This window comes from Malaclemys terrapin, chromosome 9 (genome assembly GCF_027887155.1).
Source record: "Malaclemys terrapin pileata isolate rMalTer1 chromosome 9, rMalTer1.hap1, whole genome shotgun sequence".
Lineage (NCBI taxonomy): Eukaryota > Metazoa > Chordata > Testudines > Emydidae > Malaclemys > Malaclemys terrapin.
In genome coordinates this window covers 69,943,386-69,965,727 of record NC_071513.1, presented here as the reverse complement: position 1 = coordinate 69,965,727, position 22,342 = coordinate 69,943,386, and the positions used below count along the sequence as shown (strand labels likewise).

The following is a 22,342-nucleotide window of genomic DNA, read 5'->3' as shown; positions in this document are numbered from 1 at the left end:
ATGTTTTGTTGTTGTTCCCATTGCTAGAAAAGTATATATTGCAAATCGCAAAATAGAAACAGTTAAAGAACATGTGAGTTTTTCTGTGTATGAAGCTGTAAAACCTTATAATAGAAATATAGCTGGGCTTCTATGTTGAGAATAATATATAACATTCATTTGAATTTTTATAGACATTCACCTTGACTGTCAATATTCTTTTCTACTCATTTTTTGTGAATATTCTAGTGCATGAGGTACTGACAGGAATGTTCACCGAAATTGCATTAAGGGACTATTGAGAGAATAGAAACCATGACAGATCTTAATATGAAAATGCGATCGAGAGCCTGATTCTAAGTTATGCTCATCTGATCAGAGACCAGAAACATACCATGTGTTCAGTCAAAACAGCTGGAATTCTGAATAGCAAAAGCTTGCAGTGAATTACTTGTGAACAAGCTCCAGATCAAGAATTATTTGCTGAAAATATTCAGCAAATAACTTCAAATACAAAGAAAATGTGAGAAAAAGAGAACTGGGGACAATTCATGACAAGGAAAAGAGGAAAAACTCATCAAGTAAATTATTTATTGTGAACTATTCACCCAGCTCCAGTTATTTAAAGAAATAGACATTGCCAAAACATTGTTTAATTTGGCTACAAATATTTACAAACTGGAAATATTGCACATACATTCCTATTTCTCTATACATTGTCCAGGTGTCTGCATATCACAAACCATAAGCACGAAGAGGAGGTGTTTATACACATGATTAATATAGTATGTGGCTACAGAAGGAATTTATTCCAATTGACTGAACTTAAACAACATACTTATCTAAATATTTTAAGAGTAATGACTGAGAGTTTACTCCATCAATTTACATTCAGCTAAACGTGTTCTTGTAAAAAAGTTTCTCACCATGTCTCATTTCTGAAATTTTAAAGTTTAGTTTGTCATTTTTAGAAAAAAATCTTTTATATTCTCACTGAGATGTGATTGTGTGATCTCCCTGCTCATGTTGTTTTTCATGTTCCGTTTGGGTCCAGTATAGCTGCTTTGTAATGTTGCAAGTAGAACTGGGTGAATAGCTCAAAAACTGTTTCCACAGATAGTCACTCTAATAAAAAACTGATTTCCTTTTGGCTCCATTTGTTCATGATTTGTGAATATGCCTGCAAATAAGTTTAGTGGCAGGAGAGCCTAATGAACAGCTAGTTTTAGAAAATATTTGCCGAAAGTGAATTGTTATATTTGCAAACACAAGCTTTCTCTCACCAGAAACTAGATTCTAAGTGTACGTTCAGTCAGATTCAGAATGTGGAAAGCATCCCTAATCGGTGAGACTTTAGGACATGCTTAAGTGCTTTCCTGAATCAGAGTCACAGAACATTAACAATGCCTCATGACCAATGGGCTCAACCAAAGCTAACCAACACTGCTTGAATTTTAAATGTTAGATCATGCATGCTGACAGTGATTTGCATGTGGATGAGCTAAAAATTAAGAATTATTTGTATAAATTATTTGGCAAATGATTTTGAATAATGAATACATCTGCAAGAACCGTGGGCTGCTCATCAAATATAAATGGAAAAAGTCTAAATGCATCAAATAAACTATACACTGTGAATTATTTACTAAGCTTTAGTCACCGGCCCTTTGAAAGGGTCTGTATTTCTGGTCAAGAGTTTCACATAACTAGTGCAAATCTTTTGCCTAATTATTTGAGCAGTTCAAGTTTGACTTCTTTAGATCAATACGGGTTTCTGCTTCTACAATGTTTTTTTATTATTATTCATTTGAGTGTTCTCTTCTCCTGTATATTTAAATATAAGTGATGCTTTTAAAAGAACTGGTTGAAAAATAGGAACTATTTTGCACAGATAAATTAAAAACAAAATAAAATTTTTGTTTCAGTTGAAATGTCTCACTGGTTTTCTGATTTTTTCCCCCCTGAATCAACTAGAAATATTTTTTCTTTTAATGTGGAATCTAAATTAAAATGTTTGTTTATGAAAGTCACTGTCTGTGTTGCTTTTGAAACTGGGATTTAGACTCCTATGTCACTTAGGTATTTTGGAAAATTGTATCCTTGTGATCTAACATCCTTAGACTCCTTTGAATATCCCAGGCTTAATGAAAACTGGGCATCCAAATCCCTTACACAACTTTGAAAATCTGAGCCTTAATCTCTCTGTACCTTGGTTTTCTATCTGTAAAGTGGCAATCAGATTTCTTTTCTCTCACTCTTTTTCTGACGTCTATTTAAATTGTAAGGTCGCTGGAGCTGACACTGTTTCCTACTATGTGTATGTTCATTCCCTAGCACAATGGGGCTCTTCTGTTCACAGTAGAAGTAATAAATAGTATGGCTGCAACCTAGAAATTAAATTTCCTTGAACATTTTTGCCAGTAAAATGTTATTGCTTCAGTGTTCATAAGAAGTGGGTAGAAAAATGGGGTGGGGGGAACAGAACCAATGAAAAAGTTACTGAAAAATGGGAAGGTTTTGAGAGTTTGGCACTGTTTTCCCCAGTTCTACTTGAAATTACATTGTTAGTTATGGGTAAAAAATGTCAAAAGTGCCTAACTCCTCTAGGTGCTTTTGAAAATTTTACCTCAGGTTCTTTTTTAGCAATAAGTTTTGATTTTTTTGTAAGACACTATGGGTGGGATTTTCAAAATCACCTAGTTGATTTAGGAGCACAAACCTGCACTAACTTTCCATAGTGTTTGTTAAAAATCATGAATAGTGAAGTAAAACCCAAAGTATTTATTTTGTGTGTCTAGTCCCCTTTATTTCAACATCTTTAGCGGTGTTTGTTGCTTTAAGAACACGTGATGATGTGCAGCTATAATTTATTTTTTAAAACCCGGTGCCCATAGGATATCTTGGATGGATCTCTGGATGAGAGACGTTAGAAGGACTTTGTATAAGAGAGTACATACTGAAGCCATTGCCCATGTACATTTAAAGTACACACACACACAGAGAGACACACACAGAGAGCATGAAATAAAACTTAACAGAATAAATCAGCAGTTCTCAAACTTCATTGCACCGCGACCCCCTTCTGACAAGAAAAATTACTACACGACCCCAAAAGGGGGGACCGAAGCCTGAGCCCAGCCCCGTCGCCCCGGTACCGGGGGGGGGGGGGAGAGGGAGGACAAAGGCAGGGGGGTGTCTGTAAACTGAGCCCCACCACTCAGGGCTGAAGCCCTTACGCTTTGGCTTCAGCCCTGGGCCCCAGCAAATCTAACACCAGCCGTGGCGACCCCATTAAAACAGGGTTGCAACCCACTTTGGGATCCTGACCCACAGTTTGAGAACCCCTGGAATAAATTATTCAATAGTGCTCAGAATTGGACTAGTTACTGGCATTTAAAATATTTCACATCTTAAACATTCACAGTGTTTTCAGTGGAAAATGACCAAGTATATATCAAATTTGCCTTACTGACTGCTGGCCTAGAGGGGTCTTCATGGGTGATGCAGTTGTGTGAGCTTCCAAACTGGAGAAGGGGCAAATGACATTATTCAGCCATTCAAGCGCTAATTCCCTTCCAGAGTGGAGCCCCATACTCTGCCCAGCCCCCTTGCTGCTGTGGGATGCGCTGACCCTTGCAACCTCCTAGCAAGGAGATGACTGATAGCTGGTTACCTGGAAAAAAGATTTTTAAAGAGCTACACAGCATGAAGGCATCTTTTTGATGGAAATCAGTCAGGGAGAGCAAGGCAGCCTGCTCCCCTAACTCGCATCTCTTTTGGGACATCTCTTCCTCCACCCCCATTCTTTCCTCTCTTTCGGGCACCTGTGATGTCTTCCCACTTCCTTCTCTGCCAGCTATGGTGGGTTCCCTTTCTCTCTCCCCTGCCAACCCACTCTCTCTTTCTCTTCCTGTTAAGCTGCCTATCCCTTTCTCCACTCCCTACTGGAGGATCTGCCCCTTCTCCTGCTGGATAGTTGTCTGTGGGATCTCTCATTCCTCTTCTGTCACTCTATGGCCTCCTTTCCTATGCCAGGGGTACCTGAAACTGTTCCAGCTGTCTAGGCCCTGATGTTATGGGGTTTAGGGAGACTGCATCCTCTTTTCTCTCTGCGGTGAGGCATTCAGAGCAAGGGGAGCTGTGAAGACAGCTGAGGAACAATAAGAGAGGCAGCTGCTGACTGCCGCAGCCTCAGGATCCCTTGTTTCTAGTGGCCAGAGTGGAAAATTGCCAGCAAAAGGTGTTTCACTCCCAACTGCCCAGGGGACCCAGAACGGTTAGCAAATCTTACAACTGTCTTGTCCAAATTGGGATAATTGGAAAGAACACTTTTCTACCATATGTGACTCTTTGAGAAAGGCTAATTAAATCTATTTGTCTAGTAGGGCAGATCAATGCTTTCAGGGCAGGTTGTCCTCTTACACCGACAAGACACCACTGATTTCACTGCCGGTCCCTCAAATTAAGTGTCAGTGAGAGTAAGTGTGAATGAGAAAAGGGTCGATGTCTCTTGAGAGATTTGTATATAAATACATGAGCAGTCCAAGCTCAGTGTGGGAAGTAAGGGGCTCCAGGGTATCTGGAGTGAGAAGGGGTTTAGTAAGATGTAGCTTGGAATGCAGATGTCACAGATCTAAGGAACAACCCACCACCAAAGATTGCCCAGTTTCACAATAACAAAACTTAGGTCTGCAACCTACAGCGGATGTGGTCATCACCAAAATAATACACAGTTCTCAGGGGGGCCCTGCTTAAAAACATACCAGTAATAAAACAGAGTTCAATTCTGACTCTCCCGTAGTGCTCAGGCGTAGCATATAAAACGTTAACGTTCTAGGGCACGTGACCAGGCACGTCATATTACTTTAGATTTAACAGAAACGTTTAACCTGGTGAAATAGCATTACTTCCCTCTGGGTCTTCTGCAGAGGGAAGATTCCGTACAGAAGTCTCACATTCTTCTTTGGTATTTAAAGGAGATCTGAACATTTGCCTCAAATGCACCTGTATATAGAGGAGGAACTTTGATGCCCCAGAGCATGTCAGCACAGCAGCCATATTATCCACCCTGGTGAATACTTGCTCAAAGTGCATCAAACTGTATTCACGTTCACACACTTACTTAGTTAAGGAATCCACAGCTGCAGACCTTAAATCAATTTGGGGGTGGAGTCTAAAGCCAACCCCCTCTGGGGGCTGTGTGTTACATCCATACTAGGATGGCTGCAGTGCAATAAGAGGGAAAAAAAGTTCCATGCACTATCTTGGTCACAGTCTATATGTCCATCATGGCTCCTTTCTATGTCCTAGGTCACAAATCCTTTTTTGGCAACTCTGCCTGTAGTTTCCCTCTGCCATTTTTGATCAAATGTGGTCTGAGGGGGTAAATCATCTAGTGAGTCTGAATCCCATTTTCTGCATTAGATAAGTGAAATTAAAGAACCGCTTGTCTGGAGCAAAGTCATGCCCCACTGCTGGGCTCCAGATCTTTATTTATCTTGTTTAGGTGGGGAGGGGTGCTCAGAAATAAATTGAAATCCACTTATATCCCACTTAAACCCTATTTAGAGGACTCAAGTGGTGCATAGACCTTGTACTGGCCCTCTGCACAGGGGTGAACTGGGCTCAAAATGCTTTTCTGTTCAGCAGTGTGTGTTTCCTTTTAAGGTCTTCTATGTGCAGCACAAATGCAGGTAAAGAAACCGTAAACTGATGTGTGTCCCATAAATACTAAAAAGCAAAAATCATCTTTATTTTGAAATGGAAATACTGATTTTATTAAATCCAAGTCCATCCCTGCTATCAGAACATGATATATTCCCCTGCAGAGAACATGTCAGTTATTAAACTGGTATCAAAGTTAGGATGGGGGCCAAATTCTGCTCATCTTGCTCAGGCAAGTAGTCAGTTCTATTGGAGTTAAGGCAGTTGTCACTTCAGGGCATTTTTCTTTTCTTAGGAATGCTCATTACAGCCGGGATGCCACTAGTCACACGAGCCCATCCTTTCCTGTCCCAATGTGCTTTGATCACTGGATGGGAACCCAAGAACGTGAACACAATTGGTACAAGGGGAAGGACAGTTGGAGAAATGTGGCACTTGCTGAGGAGCACCCCATTTCCAAGGCATCTTGTGTCATCTCATATTCATATATTACAATTAAATTATGTAAACACCATAATAAAAAAACCTGAGCTCCTCCAGCATTTTGTATTTTTTGCAAGCACTGAAGAAATGTCATTTTTTACAAAACCCCTGTACTAATTTCTATACAAAGTCAGTACCCAGATAGCAAAATGAAGTAGATTGCAATGTACTTACCCTGTTTAACTTTAAAAGTCAGCAGCTTAAATTAAATTGCAAAAATTGGATCTGACATTTCTGTTCTGTGGTTCTTCAGGTGCTGGTTTGATTCTTTCCTGGTTGGGCAGATAAGGATCGTTGCCTGGCTGCTGGTCATCATGGAGATGTCCGTAGCTTTCAAAGTCATGTGTTTTGCCTGTAAAGAAATGTTCCTCCTGTGTGAGTTCTTAATGACCATAGATGGATCAGTAGGCAGGTGTGTAGATGTTATATTACTGGTTACACATGAGCAGAGCAGGGGTAAAGGGAAATGTACTTTTTTTTTAGTCCGTTTAAGAGCCATAAAATATTTTTGCTCTGTACATAGGATTGAAGGATTCATCAAATCTGATATTCTGCTTCCAGCATTGGCCAGTACCTGCAACTTCACAGGAATATGAACTTCCCCATAAAGCACCTGATAAACTGTGTAACGCTGTACATGAGCGAATAAATCCTTCCTAACCACAGGTGAGTGGCTTGTTCCTTAAGGCATAAGATTTGATTAACCTTACCACTCATAACCAAGAAAAACACAAACAAGCCAGTTTCCAGAGCTTAGGGAATGCACAATTGATGGGGTCACCTGATTTGCAGAAGACCCCCATGTTTGAGGAATTAATCCTGAGTGTACTTGGGTCAAAAGAGACTGAGGAGATGGGGCCAACAGGTAAAATTACAGGAGGTTGGGGTGGGAATCAGAGCTCCCCATCCTCTCTCTGGCAAGGGTGACTCATGCACCCCCACAGAGCCCTTTCCTCTCTTGGTTTGGGTTAGTGGCTCCCCCTCCTCCTTAGCTGATGCAATGAGAACGCCCTTTCCCACTTCACTCGGCTTTGACCACTGCACAGGATCCCAGAAACAACTTCATTGGGACCTTCAAAATATTAAAGATAATGGTAGTCATAATAGTCTCATTGTGACCTTCTTTCTCCCTAGCCCATCCCTGAAGCCTGGGATTACTGTGAAGATAGATATGGTCAGCCCCAAACAATGTGCAGGATGGTTAGCCTTAAGCAGCCACTGATGTGAGGAGTCCCATTGACATAATGCATCTGTATGTAAGCTATGACTGTTCACATGAGTAATATGATCAGTTTGCAGGATCAAGTCTCAAATGCTTTCTAACTCCACTATTTGAATATTCAGTAACAAAGAAAATACCTGTTAAATCCATAATTCTTTCTTGACTTCTTCCTTTGTAACTGGCTTGTGTTTCTGTGGGACCATCAATGTACTTCATTGCTATGGTTGGCGGCTGATCCTGGTCTGAACTGGGCTGCATAGCTGAGGGAAGATAGGAACAGACATTTAATGTAATTGGAATTAAAAGACTGTGGAAAGAATTGATTTTCTGTTGTGCCAACTCTACCTTGCTGACATGAACTTTGTATCATTTTGATCCTGGACTCATGAAAGGACTGAACAGATTCATGGTCAGAATCTGATTCCTTTATTGGGTTTCCCATGATCTCATTCTCAGTTGCAGTCCTGTTTCTAATCAGGAAATATGTATGCATTTTCCCTTTGCCCTTCACTTCAATCTCTCCTCTTTCAGTCATCTCAAAATTTTTGTCCTTTAGGCAGCTAGAACAACAATAACAATCACATTAAAAGGGGCTTATACGGAGCAAAAATTATCAGATTCTTAGCCTTCTCCTCTCAGAATAGCACAATGTATATCAGCAGTTAAACTAAAACAGGTGGGGAGACCAGGGTAGTAGAGTTGCGATTCCCTACAAATAACTGAGAGAAGGATTTTGTTCTAAAACTGTTTTTTTTTTTAATTCAGAACAAGGCATGGTTTGCTTATGTATGTGTACTCAAAGTGCCTGATCCAAAGCCCGCTGAAGTCAATTAATTTAAACAACTTTGTCTCAGACTCTAATAAGGTTTAACAAAATCAAATTCTCACTTGATATGTAAGGTTCTTACTGTCCATGAAGCCATGGTAAAATGTAGATTAATGATTGAGGTGGGATTCACCTGCCAATTAGAACTTTATATAGAGCAGATATAGGGTGATATGCAATTGTCCATACCATGAGTTGGACTAATTCTTCTACCCTAATGTAGTTTAACTAAGTATTTCTGATGGCAAACTTCATCTATTACATACCAGAAATTATCATTATGCTTCAAACTTGGATGAACAGAGTTTAGTTCTTTATTTTTAGAAAACAGAGAGCAAAAACTAGGGAAATGGGTCAATTAAGTGATTCTTGGGTGAACAAAAGCTCTGATTTTAGGAACAATATGGAGGTGTGGTGTAAAGGTATTATTGGCATTGAGAAGTTCATATTCCTCAAGGGTGGAAAAAATACAGTGGTTTATGTAGCTCGTGCTAAATAAATCCCAATAAAACCGTTATATCACAAGTTATCAGGCTCAGTACAGGGATAAATTGATGAAATTCTATGGCTTATTTTGGCTAGATGATCTAATGAGCCTTTAAATCACATCATTATGTATTATGTATTCACATGAGATATGGAAAAATATTTTTGAAATGTTTTATTCTAAAATGTAGAATCAGAGTAATCTGTCTTTTTGCAGGGACCGTAAATTTCACCCTAATCTAGTTGCCTCAAAATAATGTGAACAAATAAAATTGTTTTACAAGAACTGATAATTGTAATGAAGTATTAGTTAAAACTGAGTAAGTTATGGAGGACAGTGGGATTTACATCTAAAATACAATGCAAAATTTTCCAGCAGAGCTGTAAAGAAGAAGGAGCATTACTCACTAATAGGCAGTGGGGCTAAGGTGAATTTTACTTGGAACCCCATGACTCTCCATCCGGGAAGCTATATTCACGGTGTCTCCAAACAAGCAATAACGAGGCATCTTTTCTCCAACTACTCCAGCCAGGACAGGTCCTGTGTGGATCCCAACTCTAATCTTTACAAAGACACAAAGAAACCCAGAATATCACTTATTTAATGTATGTTTAAAATGTTAACCAGCCATCTATCCATTAATGCTAATACAGTGCGGCGCACCTCTGAAAAATCAGGCAACTTATCAAGATGTGGCTCTAGGGGACTTCCCCAAGGTCACAAAGGAACAGAACACAGCTCTGTTGCTTCCCAGACCAGTGCATTTACCACACAACAACGCTTTCACCCGAACAGCACGTGGAAATATGTACATCTCTGTGGTTTTGACTCACTTGGATAGGTTTTCCAGAAACCGGATTCTTGACTTCTTTGGCTGCTATGATTATTCCCAGGGCAAAGTTCGCAACTTGCTCAGCATGCGTAGATACAGGCACAGGGACACCTCCTACCACCATGTAGGCATCGCCTATTGTCTCCACCTTTAATATTTAGGGAAACACAGACGAGTATTCTAAATACTTCTAATTCTGAGAATTTTTTTCAGGGGCAGGGACTCTCTTTGCCTGCAGCTGCCCCATTTTCCCTTTCAAAGGTTGGTCTCGACCACCTAGAGGTCACAGTGGAGGGAACCCCCAGCCTTTTGACTTCCCTGATTTCTACGAGGCTGATGTTGGGTCTGATGCGTCCCTTGGTTCTACAGTTAAAAAGTTCCTGCCCCATCTCTGCCCCCTCAATCCTGGTTCTACAGAGGGCTCTTTGCAGGGCCTGAGAAAGTGGAGGAACAGTGCTGTGAAAGCATCCCCCTACGACTCAGGGTGGGAACGCCCATGCACACCTCCGCACATGAATCACTGAAGCAGCAGCTAGTCTAATGGATTCACTGAATGCTATTCATAGATGGTTCCCCTGTGGGTCCGGGGACAGAATAGGCCAACTGCTCCTCCTGCATGTTGTAAGAGACGACTAAAAGGGGGCTGCCTGGAGAGGGATGGGCTCTGCCAGGTTAGAAATTTGCCCAAGACACACCATATGATGAGCAAGTCAACCATGTTTGATCGCTGCCCGGGTTAATAATGACCACGCCATCTGTCTCCCACCAGGGCAGACGTGATAAGTATACTACTGATGTAATCCCAACAAAGAGGATCTGTGGAAAAGATAACATCACCATAGCTACATGGAATGTAAGGACATTGAGATGAATAGGGAGGTTGAAAGAACTCACATATGAAATGGAACAATACACCTGGCACCTCCTAGGAATCTCTGAGGTCAGATGGAAGAACTTTGGAAAGGTACTAATTGAAGAAGGCTATGCACTCTATTACAATGGAGAGGACAAACATGTTAACAGAGTAGGATTTCTTGTGCATAAAGATATCAAGAATTCAGTATTAGGATGCCGCCCAATGTGCAGCAGGCTTATTTCCATCCGTCTAAAGGCAGTACCATTTAATATCACAGTGGTACAAGTATATGCCCCTACAACAAACTATAGCAATGAGCAAATTGAAGATTTTTACAATCAGCTCCAAGACATCATCGATAAGGTACATAAGAAAAACATCCTGATTGTACAGGGAAATTGGAATGCTAAAGTGGGTACTGACACACAGGCAGATTGGCGAGATTATTGTGGCCCTTTCTGTAATGCGGTAACCAATGAGAGAGGATTGAGACTTTTGGAGTTTACCAGCTATAACAATCTGGTTCTTGCAAACACATTAGGAGCATAGAAAGCATCCAGATGATCAACATTATGGTAAAAAACTGATTTTGTTCTGGGATTAACAGAGCTAAAACAAGGAGCTGCCCCGGTGCTGATATTGGAAGTGATCACAACCTTGTGATGCTAAATTTTTGGCTGCATCTAAGGAAAATCTTTAGGCCAAAGTTCACCAGAACCAAGTTTGATTTAGAAAGACTCAAAGACTGAAACATTGCAGAGTCATTCCAAGCAATGATTGGCGGAAAATTTGTCCCACTGCTTGCTCTAGAGGAAGATGTAGAAATAATGACCAACAATTTCAACACTGTAATGAATGAGGCAGCAATGGACATCCTTGGGAAACACCATAAGAAGGCAAAACCATGGGTCACAAATGAAATACTACAAATGTATGACATTAGAAGAGAACTTAAGAAAGACAAGAACAGCAGTGAGAGAGCTGATAATTGCAGAGCAATTGGCAGAAAGATCAAGAAAGGAATGAAGGTGGCCAAGGATATATGGATTGAAAAACAATACTCTAAAATTGAAGAGTGTATCAATAATAAAAATAGCAAATGAGCCTTCCAGGTTGTAAAAGATCTGACGAAGGAAAGATGGACCAAAGCTAATGCAATTCAAGACAAAAGGAAAAGTCTTACAGAAGAAAGGGACATCATCAATAGGTGGACAAATTACTGCTCTGATCTATACAACAACTGGACAAATGGAGATCCCAGTGTCTTAGACAGCCCAGATTCAACAGAGTAGGATGACTTTCCAATTCTGCATGAAAAAGTGGAAACAGCTGTGAAATCACTAAAGAATGGAAAGGCTACAGGTATTGACAACATCCCAGCCGAAACTGATGAAATAGTAATAGATGTACTCACCAAGATGTGCAACAAGATCTGGCAGACCAGTGAGTGGCCCTCCACGTGGACACAGTCACTAATCATCACTCTGCCAAAGAAAGGCAACCTGCAATTGTGTCAAAATTACCGGACCGCAAGCTTAATTAGACATTCCAGCAAAGTGATGTTGAAAGTTATATTGAACAGATTGAAGCCACAAGCAGATAATATCATCTCTGAAGAACAGGCTGGCTCTCGTGCTGGAAGAAGTACCACAGAACAGATTTTCAACCTTTTCCTGTTCTATGTAAGAAGTACTTACAACACCAACAGGACATCTACCATGTCTTTGTTGACTTCAAGAAGGCATTTGACCAAGTATAGCATGAAGCTCTCTGGGCAATGAAGAAGTACAATGTTGGTCATAAGCTTATTCTTACCATTAAACAACTTTATGCCAAGGCCAGCAGTACAGTTCTCATCAATGGCACAATAGGAGAGTGGTTTCGCACCACTGTTGGAGTCTGGCAAGGCTGCCTTCTTTCGCCCACACTGTTCAACATCTACTTGGAGCACATAATAACTGATGCCCTTGAAGATCACATATGCAGAGTCAGCATTGGTGAACAATCTCAAATCTTCGGTTCGCTGATGACATTGACGGCCTGGCAGGCAGCAAAGATGAAATTGCCAACCTTGTGAAAGGATTGGATGAAACCTCCGCAAAATGCGGCATGGAAATCAATATAGAGAAAACAAGCTGATAACAAACAAACGTGATGGGATCAGCTCACATATCACTGTCAGTGGACAAGAGCTGAAGACAGTGAAACAGTTCAAGTATTTGGGAGCAATCATCCCTAATGAAGGATCCAAGGCAGAAATTCTGGCAAGAACTGTGCAAACAACAGCAGCAGTGGCAAAGCTAAAGCCAATTTGGAGGAATAAGAACATCTCCATGGGATCCAAATTGAAACTGCTGCATGCATTGGTCATCTCCATTTTCTGTATGCGTGTGAGACATGGACCCTTACGGCAGAACTTGAATGGAAAATACAGGTAGAAGAGATGAGATACTTCCATAAAATCCTGGGCATCTACTTGGACCACGTCACTAATGAAGAGGTCCGCAACATCATCACCCAATGTGCTGGGTCACATGAAGACCTCCTGACAACCGTGAAGAAACTCAAGCTGAAGTGGTACGGCCATGTAACAAGATCATCTGGCCTATCCAAGATAATCCTCCAAAGGACAGTATAGGGAAAGAGAAGAAGAGATAGACAGAAGAGATGGATTGGCAACATAAAAGAGCAGACAGAATGGACTTTGCAGAGACTCAAGCACTGACACAATCGTCAGGGGTGGAGACAATTGGTTGATTGCTCATCAGTAATGGTGCCCCAATGACCAATGCAGTTATCGGAGTGATGATGATTCATACATGGCTGGCTAATTCACAAATTGGGGTTTAAAAGGATATTTTAGGGGGAAATATAAATTGAGGCTATTCTTCAGTGACAATTACTATTAAACTAGTCAAATGATAGTTTAGAAAACTATCCAAATGTTAGGAATATATTAAATTGCGGTGTGAAGCAGGCTGCGTGGTGCTTGTCTGTCATAACTTCCTTACAAAAGGACCAGGTTGTCTTCCTGCAACTTACTGCAACCTATGGATTTCCCCATAGTCTCTACTATGGGCAAAGTCAGTAGTCCTTACTCAGGCATAGATCCCATTGTAGTGAGTAGAAGTTGTGCCTAAGAAAGTACTTTGAGATTTGGCCCTGGAAAGAGATTATGCAGAGCCAATGCCAGGAATATAAGAAGGTTGTTTGAACCACAGAAATCCCCAAAGTATTAAATTAATTGTACAAAGCCATTATGCTGTGAAGAAATTCTCTAAACAACTCTTAGGAGGTTTCAGTGTTTCATTCATTATCATTACATGAACAATTAGCTTAAACTGGATTTACTGGTGTTTTTTTCCTGAACACTGGTAATATAGCAAGCACCAAATTCCTAATGAGCTGCCTATTAACATAACTACTTAAAACAATATAGTATGCTAAGCATGAAAACTGTAGCTATAGATCGCTCCCATCAAGGTAGTCCACTTAATGATAATGCCAGTTATTATTTTCTATAGTAAATTTAAAAAATTTACAGCCAAAGACACTAATGCAAATAGATATTCTAATTATATTTATGCTGTGCCAAGAGATTTTCTTTAATTGGTTTTATTCATAACTTCCAACATTTATTAGCTGGGGCTAGGTAAGTGCCTTTGATCAGTTTCAATAATTCATTCCCTCCTGGGAACCTTGAAACTGTAACCTACTCTTCCCCCAAGCTCCCATGGGTTTAACTGGGAGTTTTGCCTGAGTAAGGAATGAGTAAGGACTTCAAGATTTGGATGTACTTGCATAGCTATTTGCAACTGTAGGGGGAGGGGTGTAAATATCAGGCCAGATGTTCAGACTTCAGAAGTCCATGGAGCTAAGCCGATTATACCAGCCAAAATCTGGCCATTAAACGCAGACTAGGGAGAAAATACCCACGTTCCGTTTTGATGGAAGTTTCATTTCTAAGATGTTAATTGAATCTAGCTGATAACGTTACTGCTAGAGAAAGAGGATACCTAAAAAGACACTGCAGCTCCCCCACGCTACAGCCACAGGGACGGCTTTGTCTGGACTGGTAGCAGCTCCTGGTGGGCTGGCCAGTGGAGCTCAGCTAAGTCATTGGCCCCTGTACACCCGAGGGAGGGTATATAAACTCTGCCCTCCAGCCTGAGCCCAGTCAGCAGCCTCCACTGAGTTCTTTGGTCTATTGTGAGCATTGCATCAGTTGCCTTTTGGGGCTGGGTGGGAATTTTTCCCTCACCACCCGGCTGGCCAGGGTGGGGTGAGATTTTTTGCCTTCCCCACAGCAGCTCAGGGACCCCATGGGGTAAGGTTCAAGTGGTCACAACTCAACAGGTGGTATATATCCAATCCAGGTACTCCTTCCATAGAGGACTGGTTCCCTGAGAAAGCAGAGTTGGAAGTAGGCTTAGGGGAAGACATTCCCTAAAGAAGCGGGGAAACAGGCCTGAGGCTCCTAATACCTGATACAGCAAAGAGATGACCCCCTTTTCCCAGCCCCTGTATTCTCATTAGAGGGGAGTGCAGTGGAGTCCCAGCAACAGGCTAGGACCAGCTGGGTGAGGGGGAGCTGATGGCAGCCCTCCACCAGGTAGAACCAATTAAGGAAGTAGTCATGACTTGTACTGTATGAGTTACAGCCAGTTAGTTACCAGATGAGTTAAGTATAAAGTTGTGGCCTAATTAAGCCACATCTTTTGCATTTTGTCTTTCTTTCTGCATGTCCAGGACAATGATCTAAGCCAGGTTGGGCATAAGGTGAACGAACCAAGCTATCCAAAATGGACAATCCAACTAGTTTTACCACTTTGGACTGGTATCAGAAGGTGCTATAGTACGTGTCCTATCACCTTGGGTTTATAGGTAGGCTTTTCTGGGGTAAAAAGAGATCAACTGTCCTTACCCCAGTGATGGCAAAATAAGGAATGTAACTGCTGGAGTACCAGGTCAAGGACAAGAGAGATTAAAATCTGCCACTCTGAATAGCTCCAAAAGGGGAATGGTGGGTTCAGAATGAGCTAAAAGAAGTCAAGCAAACGAGGCAGGCCTGGTTCCACTCATGTTTTTAGCACATTTAATTACAGTCTCTGCATGTTGGCTAGTTTTCATTACAAAACTGTGAAAAAAAATATAATTGCTTTAATTAAATACAGCAACATTGAAATAGCAGAAACAGTTATTAACAACTTAAATTCCTTTAGTTTCCTGACCTCCTTCAAGGTCACCATAAACTCCAATAGTGCATGCTTTTCTGAAACCCTTTGCAATTCCCAAAAATCAGTTTCATGAAAATAGCTGCAGCCTTTGTAAATAAGTAATTACCTTGTAGACATCATGCACTGTGGTTAGTCTGTCGAATCGTAGGTACATTGAATTTAACATGAGGACTATCTGAATAGGCTCACACTGGGCACAAATGTTGGTAAAGGTCACAACATCGCTGAACAATATGGTGCATTCTTTAAACTCTCCTGTGAACAGAAAGGTCTGTGTTAATACTCCTTCCATTTATAAATAATTCTGAAGGGCTGGACCAATCAGTAGCTGTGGCTGCTATGCACAAACGAGACTTGTTTGCTGAGATTGCTTTTCTCATCAAATTCAGAGCACCAGCATTGTGCTTGCTGAATGGGCAGCCACCGGAAAGGGCGGCATCATTGAGGCTACATAGTTTGCACATCCCTGGAGCCAGCTCTGGATAACAGCATAGTTCCCAAATCTAATATTAAGGACAGGGCTGCTTTTTTAAATACATGTATCATATTCATTCACCTGCCTCAACTCGTTTCCCCTCTTTTAGCTGGTTGGCCACGTGCTTTGGAAGCATGGCGTAGAGCAGAGCTTCTGTCTTTTTCTTCTCTTCCTCCAGGTGCTTTGAGAGTATCCGCAGTTCTTCTTTCTTCCTCTCCAGCTGGTTGGAGAGCTCCATCTCAGCCAGCCGTTGCTGGTTGAGAAGAATCAAATCCCTGGTAACGTCATGAGGTGCTATGTCCGCAATATGCATCTGTCTCTCTTCCAACTCATGCAAAGTGCGCAGTAAAGGTGAGCAGAGATAGAGCATGCACTGCAGAGACTCCATCCAGATCATCTGGCCTGTTTAGAACAATTAGAAAAGAAAGCGAGGACTTTCAACAGCCTAGTTTTAATAGTATGGGATTCTTAGCCCTTAGGACAATGGCTTATCTTTAGGTGTATGTCACCTTGAGGACTGTCAGGGTTTGTCTGCACTGCAATTAAAAACCCTTGAGTAACAGGCTCTCACTGCGGGGCTGTTTAATTGCAGTGTAGACGTTTGGGCTCGGGCTGGACCCTGGGCTCTAGGACCTTGCAAGGAGGGAGGGTCCCAGAGCTCAGGCTGCAGCCAAGTTGGAACATCTGCACTGCACTTCAACAGCCCCAGAGCCCGAGCCCCGCGAACCAGAGTCAGCTGGCATGGGCCAGCCGCAGGTGTCTAATTGCAGTGCAGACATACCCTCAGGTTCCTACAGTTTCCGCCAGATTACTAAGGATGCTGTGCGGTGCTGGGCAGGAAGCAGTGGTTTTTTGCAATCTCTGGAAGGTGCCTAATCCTGACCCACTCTATCTTCTCTATACTAGAAACCACTCTCCTCCCTCAGTCGTTGCTTACAACATGCCTGTCAAAACTCCCATTGACTTCAGCGGAGCCTGGATTTTCACCCAGAAAGTCTATGGCAGAGTCAGGCATTGAACCCAGTTTTTCTGAAACCCAGTCTAAGGGAATATGACCACCGTGCCTATGAGAGTTTCTTTCCCTTTGACAATATGTCCGATATACTATATGTTTTTACTTCATCTGTGGGCACAGGAGAGAATTACTGAGTTTTAATGCTGACTTGCAATGGGAAAAATTGAGCTTGTGCTCTTTCTTTTTCTTTCTTTCTTTCTTTCTCTTTCTTTCTTTTTTCTTCTTAATTCTGCTTGTCTTCTGTGTTATCTATTGTGTTTTTCTTGAGAAATTGTATTGACAACTGGAGAACTAATAGGTTTATGACATAACAGATACCACAGAAATTGAATGTAAATAACTGGGAGGAAATGTAATTTTTACTCTGACTGTTTAGAACTCCTTGTTTTGTTAACATTTTTTTTTACTCAATACTCTTCTGAAACCATCCAAAAGATCTCCAGCAAAACCAGGGAAGACCAGATTTGACATGCATGATATTTCCAAGACAAAACATAAGCAAATAAAGTTTTCAGGCCTTCTTTTTTATGTATTAAAGAAACAAAGTGAGGGCACAAACACATTGTTCCTTTCCTTTTAAATATAAACTTTGTTGCAACTAAATGGACCAATCAGAGCACCATTCAATACCATTTTCTCTGAAGGAAAACCAATCAAATACAATGATTTCTTTGTCACTATAATTTAAACTGTTCTGTATTTTTAAATAAAGGAGAAAGACAGAAATGAGAATCAGAAAGTATAAATGACTATAAACAAAAAAGAGAAACTGACTAGATCACAGCGGGTGGGAAGGAGAGGGAGGAGTTGATCGGCGGGGCTGCCAGTGGGCAGGAGGCACTGGAGGGAGGGAAGCTGGCTGCCAGTGTAATTTTTTACCCTATACCCTAACTATACAAATTGTTCCAGCTCCCCTGCAAGTGGTACTGAGAGCAGAACTGAGCTCTCTGGGCCTGATCTTGCACACCCCAAACTGCCAATGAAGCAGATGGTTTTGGCTGCATGCTGGGGATATCCACCGGGACAAGTGGGAGGGATCATGGAGTGGCAGCAGAACTACTCTGCAGAGATTGCCTCAACTTAATGGCTAAAATCAGCTAATTCAACTCTACAGTTATTCTTGATTTAGCAAGAGCCATGTATGTTCATTGAAAACATTAAGTACCTCTCAACTCTAGCATTGGACGTTGTTTCCATGACTCTGGCATCATCTCTCTCCTAGTCCGGAAAACAAATTGACTGTTGATAAACTTCTGAACACTAGAGATGGTGAATGTCACTTCTGGGTGCACGATACTGAAGTAATGATCCAGGCGAATGCCCAGGGTCTGAAGGCCAGGGACAATCTTTTGAATGCTCACCCCAGCTTGCTTTACTCTGAGCTTTAAAATAACATGGGCCACAGGTTACATTTCATGTCCTCTTTGGGATCAGCTACCAGTCAGCTGAACCATCACTTGCAATACATGATCACTATTTTCAAATGGACTTAGCTTCACACAGAGCCAGTCAACCGTCTCACCGCCCAAGTATATGGCTCATTTCTCTGCATTGCTTCTCTCTTATAGAATAACATAATATAGAATGTTAGCTTGGAACTAGGAAATAGTGTTATAATCATACACGTGTCCTTGACATATATTGCTGATTCCAAACATTAATCTTCAGTGAAATATCAATTATATTCAAGTAATGAGTATGATCTTTGTCTTGCTTACACCAGTGTAAGTCCTGTGTAACTCAACCAATCCCAATGCAGCTTAAAACCAGGACAAGTGAGAGGAGAATCAAGTCAATTTTCCATCAGTGATATGCTGTAGAACATCAACGATGAGTAACGAGAAAGCACTGAGTGATGTTCAGTTCAGTTCCATAATGTTATATAAATCATACTTTTTCTAAGCCTCATTAAGCTCCTTCCTTGTCCCACCACAATTTCCGACTCCCTAGAGTGTATAGCAATGTCATGGTGACTTTGGAGAAAATTAATTCTAACATTAAAGAGGATTATATTATGTTTGCTTCTACAATCTGCCATGCTGTGATCTCTTTTCTGTTCCTCATATGGCCATGGTTTCACATTGTGGTGGCTACAGTAGTGGTGGCAGATTTAAGCTGTTTTCTGTGATTTTCAAACTCATTGTTAAAATCTTAAGTTTTGTAAGGGACATTCAGCATTTGGGATGGGTGCTTGTAGAACCTTTTAAAAAGATATAACACTCATTATAGTTAAATACTATAATTACAAAAACAAATTAACAAGTCAGCCTTTGCTAGCAGTTACCGCAAAGGGCGATCTGAGAGAGATCACAGTATTGACCTGCACTTAGAATAGAAAATAACTGTGGTGGCAAATACTAACTTGGTAATGGTAATGGATACCATTGACCTATGGTTACTTTCTTCAGGCCATATCTTTTATCAGTTTTTAAGGATTTGAGCGGTGTCTTTGAACTGATGATAATATATGACCCTAATTTCAGCAGGGCCTGGGACTTTCTCCTCAACAAGCAATTCACTTTCCATGACTAAGTTAATTGCACCCCAGCTGAGGACCTGCCCCAATAGATGGGAGCAAGACCTTATTCGGCACAAAGAATTTGGTTGCAGTGGTGTTGATAAGATGCCTTAAAAGGCTTAAACCACCTGATTTTCATTTACCTTTTACTACATTATGAAGTGAGTCCCATCAACATTTTGAAACGTCTTTATTTAGTCCAGTTGCAGGAACACTTCCCACAAGTGGCTAATTTATTTGCTTTGCTTACCCCACCCACCCTCCCTCTCTCTCTCTCTCTCTCTCATCCATCCATCTCCTGTGTGAAGCCAACATTCTCTGCAGAGCATGAGAGTAGGGAGTTGAGGAGCTTGCCAGGGACCAAGCAAATCTGGGAGAGTTCCCCAGCACTTAATCGCTGCAGTCAGTGGGAAGGGAGAAGCTGTCATACCAGTCCCCTTGTGGCAATAGGTTTGTGAAAGAGAAATGGCTCAGAGTCCTGCCATTAGGAGTGAAAAGAAGCGGGTTCCTCTTCCCAGAGGATGGGGTAGTGTGCCAGTCACGTGGCTGTGTGTCTGGGTTTTCCTAGAACAGGAACCCTTTGCTGCATGCAGAGTCTCAATGATCAGCCAGCCTCCACAGAAGTGATTGGGTGAGCAGGGGATTGGGAGTGGGAGATGTAAAAGGGAAGCCAGATGCGAGTGTTGGGCTGCCAGGGGAGAGGTCACTTTGCTAGGGAGTCCAGGAGATGGGGAACGATCCAGTGCTGTTGGAGAATCCAGGAAACGAATGTGTGTTTGATGATTGAGTGACTGAGAATAATAATGCACTTCATTAGCATGTGTGCAGGCACTTCACACTCAGAAATCTCAGTGAACCCCCTTGCGACGTGGGAGACCCCACTTCAAGTCCCCCTCCAACTGATGAGAAGAAGGGATTTGCTCAGGTATTTTCCACCTTTCAGCACTAACCACAGGGCCATGGGATAATCTGATGTGGGGCTCCCTCAATCTCTCCTACTGAAGTTATTCCACTGTAGTTAAATAATTAAATATTAACTGGGTCAGAGAGAGAGTGAGAATCACTCCATAGCCTAGTGGTTAGTGGACCAGGTGAGCCCTGGGCTAATGGTTATAAGGAGGTTCTCCCCACCCCACCCCTGGCCATTTTGTGTGGAACTAGATGGCCTCTGAGCACATCTACTGGATCAGGCCACACACAAGTGTTAGATAGAGGTAAACCTATCTTACCACAGTTCATGGATCGCTAGCATAGATGGGCACCGATCTCTATGAGTGGGATGGGGCTTAGGATGCACCCCTGTCATTGCTCAGCATAGCATCACAATGCCTAAATCCCTTCGTGAATCTGGATCTATATGGCTTGTGTGCGTAAAACTTACTTACCAGGTGCTTGCCTTACCTCTTCATCAAAAACAATATGGAAAGGAAGTCCATTGCAAAATGTTTTTGTATCTATCCAGAGCGTTGTAGGATAAGCAGGATCAAATCCTCTCAGAAGTTTACCTGCAGTAAGATAAATCTGAAGCTTTCGATCATATTGTAGCTCAGAAAAATAATTAGCAGGATGATGTGAAATAATAAGGTAAATCAATATAAATAACGTGTGAATATAGATATGTGCAAATTCTAGGTGTGGTACACTGTAGATAAATATAAAGGAACTCACCCATTTCAATTTTATCTGGATGAAAAGTTTAGGTTTTAAAACCCCGAAAAATATGAATCTTTATATGTGTGAAACTATGCAGAAAATAGATGGGTAGCAGTGGGTCTCTGTGAATATTTCAGATACTATAGCAATTGCCACTGCGATATTCACACCAAACAGTATATAACAAAGGTGTTCAATATAGTCTACCAGCTGCTTATGGACACTCATAGCAGAAAGATTTAGGGACACAGTTTGCTGTCCCTTATGTGCAGAAATCTGGTCCAAGAAATGGAGAACAAAAGGAGTGTGTGTGAAACATTCCTTGAGCTTTTCCTGAAAGCAGTCGCTTTGTCTGTGGGAAGGTAGCAGCTTGCAACCAGAAAGGTGATGTTTTCATATTGCATGCTGAGCACAAAGCATGTAGACTGAAATGTCAGAAGTGTCTACATAAAACACATGCCCAATCTTGTTGATTTTCAACAGGTCTTAGGCACCTCAGTCACTTAGGATACGTCTACACTATGATTAAACACCCGCGGCTGGCCCATGTCAGCTGACTCAGGCTTGTGGGGCTCAGGCTGAGGGGTTGTTTAATTGTGGTGTAGATGTTCGGGATCAGGCTGCAGCTACCCATCTATTTTCTACATAAAGGTACATCTCCAATGCAATTAAACAGCCCCCCAGCTGTGGGTGTTTAATTGCAGTGTAAGTGTGTACCTTTAGGCACTTTTGACTATTTTACCCATATAACAATAAACGATCTCTGAGAATGGGAAATGCATGATTAATACTGCATGGTTTATAGCTAAGCATTCTCCAATAACTCATAACTATCAGACTGCTGATTATTTCAAGTGATCTATTTTCAAATGTCTGTCATTAGGAGCAGAGGAACAAAGGTAGCAAGTTCTCAGGTGACTATGGAGAGAAGGGGGCTAGATTAAGAATTCAAGGCCTAATTTTCAGAAGAGTTGAGGTTCTGGAGCTTTAGCTGAAGTCAGTGGGAGCTCAGCATCTTTGAAAATCAGACCCTTGGTAACTCCAACAATTGATGAGCTGTTACAAGTTAACACAACGAATCAAATTCTTTGATTT

The 22,342-nt window shown here is 41.5% G+C and overlaps 1 protein-coding gene across 1 annotated transcript in view; it reads right to left on the bottom strand.

The window, feature by feature from the left end:
* Positions 1-549: 549 nt before the first annotated feature.
* Positions 550-22,342, bottom strand: part of LOC128842728 (guanylate cyclase soluble subunit beta-2-like) — a 34,695-nt gene continuing 12,902 nt past the window's right edge. The window contains exons 8-17 of the mRNA XM_054038870.1: positions 20,996-21,099; positions 18,242-18,458; positions 16,143-16,463; positions 15,693-15,841; positions 9,495-9,641; positions 9,069-9,223; positions 7,694-7,908; positions 7,486-7,608; positions 6,301-6,478; positions 550-3,652 (exon numbers count right to left, since the gene is read on the bottom strand). Coding sequence (XP_053894845.1) covers positions 6,327-6,478; positions 7,486-7,608; positions 7,694-7,908; positions 9,069-9,223; positions 9,495-9,641; positions 15,693-15,841; positions 16,143-16,463; positions 18,242-18,458; positions 20,996-21,099 — 1,583 coding nt within the window. The 3' untranslated portion in view covers positions 550-3,652; positions 6,301-6,326. The remainder of the gene's footprint in view (positions 3,653-6,300; positions 6,479-7,485; positions 7,609-7,693; positions 7,909-9,068; positions 9,224-9,494; positions 9,642-15,692; positions 15,842-16,142; positions 16,464-18,241; positions 18,459-20,995; positions 21,100-22,342) is intronic.